Source organism: Protobothrops mucrosquamatus, unplaced genomic scaffold (assembly GCF_001527695.2).
Source record: "Protobothrops mucrosquamatus isolate PMUCROS unplaced genomic scaffold, P.Mucros_1.0 scaffold_165, whole genome shotgun sequence".
Classification (NCBI taxonomy): domain Eukaryota; kingdom Metazoa; phylum Chordata; class Lepidosauria; order Squamata; family Viperidae; genus Protobothrops; species Protobothrops mucrosquamatus.
In genome coordinates, this window is record NW_015386241.1 from 214,930 (window position 1) to 225,289 (window position 10,360).

General features: G+C 35.9%; 1 protein-coding gene across 1 annotated transcript in view; it reads right to left on the reverse strand.

The window, feature by feature from the left end:
• PEX5L (peroxisomal biogenesis factor 5 like) overlaps window positions 1-7,365 on the reverse strand; it is a 53,568-nt gene extending 46,203 nt beyond the window's left edge. Inside the window, exons 1-2 of the mRNA XM_015821515.1 lie at window positions 7,309-7,365; window positions 2,635-2,739 (exon numbers count right to left, since the gene is read on the reverse strand). Of these exons, the coding sequence (XP_015677001.1) occupies window positions 2,635-2,703 (69 nt within the window). The 5' untranslated portion in view covers window positions 2,704-2,739; window positions 7,309-7,365. The remainder of the gene's footprint in view (window positions 1-2,634; window positions 2,740-7,308) is intronic.
• Between the last annotated feature and the right edge of the window lie 2,995 nt (window positions 7,366-10,360).

Below are 10,360 nucleotides of genomic sequence, written 5' to 3' on the forward strand. Positions count from 1 at the left end.
TAATCTCCTTGACAGTTCAGATCCTATATGTACTTACCTGTACTTTTTAAATTATAGTTTACTTTTTTATTCTTTTGATACGTCTCTTATCCATCTTGGTTTGTATTTTTTTTTAAATGTTTAGTAAATAAAATGAAGTTAGAAAAAATAAAGCCTTTGAGTTGGGTTTTGTTTTCAGTATAAGTTTCCATTTATTCCATACAAACAAGATAATAGTAATAGTAATAGTAATGAGTACTGATTCAATAACAAGGGGAGGAACCAAAATTTAGAGGCACAGCCCACATTTTAATGCAGAAAGTCTAAAAAAAATATCACAGGATTTCAGAGTTAATATTTAAGTTCTGGCAAAGGCACTTAAGGCTCCATACATAGTGCAATTCAGATCCTTAATTAAAATAGTTGATTACTAGGGCTAATCTATCAGGAAATCCCTGATCAGACTGTTCTTTACAGCCCTTCCTGTTTAGTATTATTGCATTCTATAAGAACCTATTTTTCCCTCCCGTTCATTTTTCATGCATTCAGAAGAAAGATGCAATTAATGCCAGTGTGTAATAAACTACTGAAAAATCCTTGCGATTATAATCTAGATTTATCAATTTCCTCCAAATGCTAAATGTTATTCATTTTATCTAGGGATCTGAATCAAATTATCTCCATTTATTCTGCCCGAGTCTTGTTAGCTATCCATATTTTACTGAATTACTATTTAATATTCTGGTTTATCATATTCAGAGGTTTAGAATTAAACCCATATGTTTACTCTTAACTACAGTTTACTAAAACAAGTCTATTTCATAATGAACAGTGAGAAGTCAACTTGTTTTAATAAATCATACTTAATGCTAATCACGGTATAGATTCAAAAAATGGAAATGATTTTAAATGTTCATGATTAGAATGATTTTGTTGTTATAGAAATGGCTTGAAATGTTGTGAAATGTAAAGCAAAAGGTTGAAGTATTTCACTGCATTAAAAAAGTCAGAAATCACTTTTTTCTCTCTGCATTTTTCTCTCCTTCTCCTAGTTTTCTAACTTTTGTTTTTTTCCTGTATTTTTTGTATCTTATAATAAAACATTATAACATAACATAATGTAACATAACACAACATAAATATAATTATATCGTTTGTGCATAGAGTTAAAAGAGAACCAATACTTTTTGATGTACAAGGAATTGGAAAATTAAGGACATTCATTCCTGTTGACCTTAGCTGATAAGATTGAAGACTCATATATTGATTACTAAAGCAGACCATTTCAACAAAATAGATTGGTCATTAGATTGCTTGTTTGCTTGTTGGCTTTTGAAGAAATTCTTTTTCAGTTGTCCTATGTTTCATTGAATCTGTTAATGTATAACCTAGCTCAGGAGTCCTCAACCTCAGCAATTTAAAAACTTGTGGACTTCAACTCCCAGAATTCCTCAGCCAGCAAAGCTTGAAGTCCACAAGTCTTAAAGTTGCCAAGGTTGGAGACCTCAACCTAGCTTTTCTAAAGTTGAGAACTGCAAATTGCAAAATTGAAGACAATTGGGTACAACTTGGATAAGATCTCACATGAGCTACAGCAAATAGAACATTCTGGAGAAAAATGGCCTCCACATTCAACATGGTGGACATGTGTGGAGGAGGTGGGCTAGGGCTAGGGATGGTGGAAATCAGTAAACATGACTATGTCAAAAGCATTAAATATTGTGAAGTACGGCACAAAGCTCAACAAACTAAGTATGTTTTAACTTTTTGCCATTAATGTTCATTTATTTCAGCGCATTATGTAACTATAGACAGCATGGATCACAGCAGGCAATTTTTAACAGTTTAGATGCTTTGCTAATGACTAGCATGCACAATCTTGTTACGTATGCCATTTTTACTTAGAACGCCTTCAAAAAATCCAACATTAATATGTGAAATGGTGAAAGAAGTAATGTTTTTCTCTGCTTTATATTATATTTCATGCCTTTCATACTTGTTTGAAAAATTCTGTAACAATATATTGCATATAATATTATAATACTGTAAGCTGGACCCTGAGAACAATGCCAAAGAAGATATATAAATACAGTTATAAATAAATGCTGGATATAGTTTAATTTTTTTTAAAGGATACAGGTGAAAATATTCTGTTAAACACATTAGCAAGGTGTATTTTCAAATTTTAACATTTTTCTTCTTTTTTTTTGCCAATATGCCTCCAGTGTAATTTGGAGGAAGAATACGTTGATTTAAATAGTGTGTTGATAAAGTGTGTTGATAAAGTTAGAACAAGAGAGAGGAAAAGAGGGGGGGGGGTGGAGAAAAAAAAAGAAAGAAAAAGGTACAGCAAGAATAAGAGAAAGCAGAGAATGAGAGAGAAGACAGAGAGTGAGAAAAGAGAGAGAGAAATTTAATAACACGGAGTTCAAGAAGAATGGAAGACTTTTAGAAAATGATTGGGCTACCGTATCTCAGCTGAAGAGATCTAGTGACCACTAGATGGCAGCAAATGGATACTAAAGTGGCACTTCTCTACTGCCACCTAGTGGCTGAGTGTTTGCAATCAAAATATGGTAGCTCTACTAGCGGTTGATTGCCTTTTGCATTGACATACACCAGCTTCCTCCTTCAAATCCGGACCATTCTGCCCACCTGTGATTTCATAGTAAGGAGGGGTTTTTCCTCCGGAGACTCCTCCCTCGGTATCTCCTTCATCACCATGGCAACAGCCTTATCTGCCGCCCTAGAGCCTTTCCCCTATAACAGTGAAATCAACAATGGCTTGTGTCAGGAGGAAACTTATGATATTCCTGTTACAGATGTAGAAATAGCTTTAATATGACATTATTATCATCAGTTTCAATTCCCTTCCTCGTCTCCTCCCGCCAAACAAACAAACAAACAAACAAACAAAAAGCAAGAAGTTAAACTAACACATAAAATAGTGGAAGCAAATTGTTGATGCTGGAAACAAAAATGTAATTTTTAAAGCAATTAAGCTATCACACAGGTACTGGCAAAGCTGTTAACAATAAGGCGTAATATATATTTATAGATGTATGATGTCCAGTCCCACATTCTTTATCACTTTCCAAGGGTTCCCCTTTGTTTTAATTCCATTTCAGGTTTCCATAGATGATCCAATGTATTATTTCAAGCAATTTTTCATGGTGTCTAGACTGAAATCTTGGAGCTACCTTTGGTGGGACAAGTCCTTAATGTGACCTCCAGAATTTGCTGCTAAATTGTCATTGCACTGGGTCAGTAAGAAGATATGCTTAAATCATTGGAATAATTGAATTACGTTCAAGTTAAAATTATATTAAAGTTAGGATTTTTCCTGGCCAAGTCATTTTAAAAGCATATCCTACAGCACACAAAAGACTATAGGAAGCTCTCCACCCCCCCTCAAATGGCAAAATCCTCCAATATTTTGTTTCCCAGTGGGGTGAAATTTAATAACTCCATTGGTACAATATTCAGAATTAATATTTGGACCACTTACTGCTGTGGGTTAAATTATAAATCAGCCTCCTATTGGAATCTCATTTGAACTCCTAGGGAGTCTTATGCTTGAATTTCTCCATAAAAAGATAATTTTAGATCTATCTAAGATTGTTGTGGACACAAGAAGGCCTATCTCTCCGGGTTGCAGTGAGTCACAGAAAATAACATACAGGTAGTCCTCAATTTGACCACAACTGAGCCCAAAATTTCTGTTGCCAAGTGAGACATTTGTTAAGTGAGTTTTGCCCCATTTTACCACTTTTCTTTCCACAGTTGTTAAGTTGTTAAGTTAGTAAGATGGTTGTTAAGTGAATCAGGCAAAAGGTGGCCATATGACCCTGGAACACTGCAACCGTCATAAATATGAGTCAGTTGCCAAGTGTCTGAATTTTGATCAAGTGACCAAGGGGATGCTACAACAGACATAAGTGTGAAAAATGGTCATAAGACACTTTTTTTTCAGTCCTGTTGTAACTTTGAATGGTCATTAAATGAATTGTTGTTAGCTGAGGACTACTTGTATATGAATACTTCAAAACATTGTGTTTAATGAGGAGGTTTTGCTAGGTTAACAAGATGCCAGATCAAAGTTAAAGTTGTAGGATTGGACACCATGTGTGGTATTAATTGAACAAAAATTTAAATCAGTATGAACATTTTTTTTCCATTCTTATTTGCAAATAACATCATGCATTTTCATTGTTGTTAGTCCTGGAAAGACTTCAGAGAATGTGCAGCAATGCATCGTTAACATAGTCATATAAATTTAACAGGTTACTCTCTTCCCCATTGTCTCAGTTAGGTATATAATGCAGCTCATTTCCCATCACCCACCGAGTAATGGAAGCTTCAGTTGGCCAATTATCTTGAGATAATTTTAACCATCAACTGCATGGCACAGTTAGCTAAAAAAATATCTTAATTTCCTACTGGGGCAGAAACTACCCATTGGCATATGGCAGTATTTTCTTCTGAAATTGAAGTATGATGATTACTAGGACATCAAGAACGGCATACCAATATTTGCAACAAAAAAAACACAAAACAACAGAGAGAGAGAAAGAGAAATTAATGTAATTCTCTCTAAAGCAGTGGTCCCCAACTTTTGCAGCTTGGGGGTCCAGCGGAGGGGAAGGGAGGGGAACTGGGCCACGCGAGTGAGCAAGTTGAGCCGTGCATGCTTGCATGCGTTCTGACCCGCCACTCACACAGACCAGTTGCGAATAAGCCGTGGGCTGGTAGTGGGTTGTGGCCCAGGGGTTGGGGACCCCTCCGCTAGAGAATGCAATGACTCCCCTCTTAAAACACAGTAACGAAACATAGATACAATATGTGTTGCCTTAGGAGACAAAGCAATTCTAAAATTCATTTTTTTAAAAGTAAAGATAGCAGGAACCAAGGAACTTCTCTGGGAAAAACCATACTGGTGACAGTAAAATCTTTCTTAAAACCTTCTCTGGCTTTAATTTATCTAATGGTAATGGCAACCCGCCACATTCAGATTCACAGCATGATTTATAATAAAAAACTTTCATTTTTAAACAATTATCTTGCATGTTTTAGCTAATGGCCCTACTGTGAACCATTTTAATTCAATATTGCAAAGTTTCAGTTCTGTCTTTCTTGCTACAACAGAAAAGTCATGTATCAATCAAATGCTATTACAGCTTTTAAATTCCTTCTGATGTTAATTGTAAAGCCGCATATGTCTCTTAGGTTTCTTTGAATATATAATTGTCCTGAGCATAGGTGATGGTCCTCTCCAATGATCTGACAATGTTGATCACATGTTCTCCTGATTTATGATAAATGCAATTATGATCATCCTAATGTCAGGTCAAATCTGCCTACAAGGAGTCCTCAACCTATAATCACTCCTGCTATGAATACATGCCAGTTCTCAACCGCCTAAATTTTGATCATGTGACCGTGAAGATGCTATGACGGTTGTAAGAGCGAGGACGAGTTGCATGCTACTTTTTTCAGTGCTGGGATAACTTTGAACCGTCACTAAATGAATGGTTGTAAGTTGAAGACTACCTGAAGTCCACAGGAGCAAAAGATTAATAGCTTAGCTATGTTAAGCATTGACTACTATTCTTGAGTTGTCCTTTGCTTGGAGACAGCAACATCTAGCTCAGTGACCTGAATTATAACTATCCTCCTATCCTCCTGATAGGGCTATAATGGGTTCTTTGATGTCAGCTATCAATAAAGGAGAATATTTGTAGCTCAGGGTTGAAATAAGGGGTCCTTGGTTCTCTCTGAGCTTGGCTGTTTTCTTGCAGATGTTTCATTACCCAACCTAGATAACGTTACCTAGGTTGGGTAATGAAACATCTGCAAGAAAACAGCCAAGCTCAGAGAGCATCAAGGACATCAACTATATATTAAAATTACCATATGTATATATGTGTGTGTGTGTACATACAAATATATATGTACACGTGTAATCCTTGAAAGTCCAGTTCTAGAACTATTTCAGCAGTGTAAAAGTATCTACTTAACCATAGCATGAATGCTGGCCAGTAAGACTGGTGGTACAAGGCTTGTATTTGCTAGAACTTCACAGAAGCATTTTTCCTTGAGTAAATTTTTAGGCATCTTCAAATAAGGTCTGCTGTATTGAAATTATTAGATCTATAGTAATCTTCAGGAATTTAGACATAGACACTTTCCTGTTCAGCAAGAACGTTAGCAAAGGGTATGCAGAAAGGAACAGCTGTCTACTCTGGATGAGCTCTGAGGGTGGAAAGTTAAATGATGGATCAGACATGGACTCCAGTGGTTGTTTTTTTTTCTCTTTTCAACATCTCAGTTGCTGAAAAGAAAGGTAAATATCCACAAAAGTCTTCATGGGATTATGAGTTTGAGAATCTTGCTGGTGACTGGCCCCCTTATTGTGCAAGAAACTTGGCTGGACAAATGTGGGATGGGGACAGGCCATAGCAGTCTAGAACTAAGATTACAAAAGAAACAAAACAAATTTGGATGGAGAGAACAGGTTAAAAATAACGCTTTTCCATAAAGGCAACACACAAATTCATTTAATGTGACCTATAGTGTACTGTACAAGGAATGGAAGTATTCTGGCACACAGTATAGTTTTATATGTATTTTAGGTTCTGATTATTCCCATTATTTCATCTGCTTATTTTTCTAAGTAGGAATTATGATGTAGAACTTCATTGGAAATAAAAATATGGCGCATGTATCTTTATTAGTGACATCTGTATATTGGGTTTTAAGGCAATATTGTTTCATTCCATCCAAGTCAAGCTGAACCTGCTTGATATTATAAAATAACACATTTTATTTGTTGTTTATAAAGTGGAAGTCAAGGAATCATGGTTTCTGAAGGACACCGGCATCCAACTTAACATTCTGAAATAAAATACAAGATACAAGGATCTGCAGTCATGTCCAACGCATGCTCATATAAAATACATCCAATCTAGGCATGCTTCTTCTTTTGCACCTTTTTGTTATATCCAAACTGCAAAATGCACAGTAGGTGAATTATAATCAGGATATGGAATTTTATCTGATGAAAAGCATGTTCTGCTTGTTAAGCGTAACAAAAAAAAATATCTGGCCAAATGTGCACAGTTTTATGTATGATTCACTCTGTGGCTGTATCCTTTGATGTGATATATGGGGCTGTTGTTGCACTAGCGATAAATAACATGCGGTTTTGGCAAAAGTGCGAACTCCTTTCGTGCTGAAGGTTGGAATAAAGCAAGTTTCGTCAGTCGGAAAAGATGCATTAGAAAACATGCGATGCTTTTTAAATGTCTGGCACAGGAGGACAAAACCCACCAAGGCAAAGATCAGCTTGCATTTTTGAAGCCACAGCCACTTTTTCTTCAAGGTCTCACCTACTGCCTGAAAACAGTCACGACACTCATATTAGTGCTTGTTCATCTGTCAATCAATAATAATCATCATCATTAACCCACTGGATGGCTGTAATCATAACACCACAACTTTCAATTTTTTCCCCCATAAGGACAATCCACAATTCCTGTTATTTCTGCTGTAAAAGACTGAAAAATCCTCACAGAATATGAATTGGATGGGAAAGCCCTGGAAAAATAGAGTGCCACAACACAGAACCAGAATCAGACTCAAACTTTCCCTCTGTCTCTGCACAGAACAGCAGTATTCTCTGAGACCTGAGAATAGCAATTGACATTTTGGAGTGATTCATGCCTCCAATTAATGGCAAGTTCTAGAAAATAAAGTAGTTTTCTACACAACACATAATTAATTAAGAGAATTTGCTGCAAAGAGCCTTTCTTATGACTCTTATATATTTTGTTTTTTATTATATGAAATTTACTGAGATTCTTTGGCAAGACTGCTGTGCTTAGAGGTGTCTTTAGAAAGCTGCTACGGTTTTTATTAGGATTCGGAGAAAAAGTATTTTAACCAAACAGTCATGGAGCATTCATTGCATCTCCCCCCCCCCCAAAAAAAAAGTTTTGGTGAAAAGGGGTTTTCTATCGTTTGATTTCTATAATATTTTTTTAGTGATTCTTCAACAGAGGTAGCTGGGAGTCAGTCATAAGAAAATCAACCAGACGTAATTTTGAGCAGGATCATTAAGTTTTACATGAAATACATAATTAAAAAAAGAAAAAAACCAATACAATAGAAATATGCTTTCCCTTGTACACAAAATCTGAAAAATGGGATTGCTGAAATATTGTAGGTCAGGTGACCTAAGTAATTTCTATAGACGTTTCTATGTTAAAATGTGTGAATTTGGGGATGGATGTCTGAGGAGGTGTCAGATAGCCTTAGAGGAAACTGCTCTGGCCTCTTTTGGAAAAAGCACCTGCAAAACATATGAGCGCCTTTAAATAAACTTCGCTGACACAGCTTATGTCCATTAACAAGATGAGGATATTTTGGTAACCTTTTTGTTTTGCAGATAATACAGTATGTGTTTCCTGTGTAATGTAATCAACTTGCATTTTCTTACTTATGTAACTAACAAAATGTAAATGCTGATTGAACCATTGGATATGTTCCTTTCCCAGCTTAATAATAATAATAATAATAATAATAATAATAATAATAATAATAATAATAATAATAATAATAATAATAATATTTGGCATTGACAAATTCGCTATTAGTCAATTGCAAAAGGCGGCCTTACTAGGAACTGCTTCCATCCTGCGACGATATCTGTAATACCATCAAACATCCGCATCTGCCTATCCCAGGTCCTTGGGAAGGACTCGACAGGTAGACAAAAATGCCAAATCCAGTCTGAACATCTGGCTGACTGTGTGATTAATAATAATAATAATAATAATAATAATAATAATAATAATAATAATAATAATAATAATAATAAAGTTGGAAGGGACCTTGCAGGTCATCTAGTCCAACCCCTTGCTCAGGCAAGAACCCTATACCATTTCGGACAAATAGCTGTCCAGTCTCTTCTTAAAAACTTCCAGTGTTGGAGCATTCACCGCTTCTGGAGGCAGGTTGTTCCACTGGTTAATTGTTCTAACTGTCAGGAAGTTTCTCTTTAGTTCTAGGTTGCTTCTCTCTTTGGTTAGTTTCCATCCGTTGCTTCTTGTCCTGCCTTCAGGCGCTTTGGAGAATAGCTTGACTCCCTCTTCTCTGTGGCAGCCCCTGAGATATTGGAACACTGCCATCATGTCCCCACTCATCCTTCTCTTCATTAAACTAGACATACCCAATTCCAGCAACCGTTCTTTATATGTTTTAGCCTCCAGTCCCCTAATCATCTTTGTTGCTCCTCTCTATACTCTCCAAAGCCCTTGAAGGCAGGACAAGAAGCAAAGGATGGAAATTAATCAAGGAGAGAAGCAACCTAGAACTAAGGAGAAACTTCCTGACAGTTAGAACAATTAACCAGTGGAACAACCTGCCTCCAGAAGCGGTGAATGCTCCAACACTGGAAGTTTTTAAGAAGAGACTGGACAGCCATTTGTCTGAAATGGTATAGGGTTTCCTGCCTGAGCAGGGGGTTGGACTAGATGACCTCTAAGGTCCCTTCCAACTTTATTATTATTATTATTATTATTATTATTATTATTATTATTATTATTATTATTNTATTACTATTACTATTACTACTACTACTACTACTATTATTATTATATGTCCAGTGCATGATCAAAACCTATTGTAACTACTACTGGATGTACAAAACTAAGGAACTTACTTTTCCAAAAACTAAGGAGTGTCCCTTTGTTATGCAAAAGAGTTCTGCTTAACCAAAAAAGCCACATCAAAAACATGAACCTTTGCTTTGCAAAGGGACACACACTGCTTGGAACTGTCTATATCCTCAGACGCTACCTTAACGATTCTTAGATCCTTGGTTAAGACTTGAATCACCTGTATTAAGATTTCACCAGTCTGTGTTTGACTGCGTATCTAATTGTAGATTACCCATAAAATAATAATGACTTTAGCTCAATCTAGCATGTTGCTGGAACCTAGTGGCCTTTTCTTTTTAAAATCAAAACTATAGGACAGTGCCACAAAGAGGTACTAAGGTAAATGATGCTTTAAAATTCAGTACTTTAGTATACCAATCCCAATACAAAATACTAGGAATATGACATGTCTTCACGATGTTCCAATGAAATGCTTGACAAATGGTTGAATGTTCTCTGTTCCCTGTAGTACCAAACTTCCAACTTCAATGTTTGCCAGTACTAATTATTCTCCTATATAACATAGCCTTTGTAGAGTGGTTTATTTATAAGACAAAAATAAACTTTGATAATATGAACTCAGATTTTGCCAGCTAGATGCCTTTCTATAAGGTTGCAATTTTTGAAGTTTCCAGGACGTGTGAGTATTAGGTAATTTTATT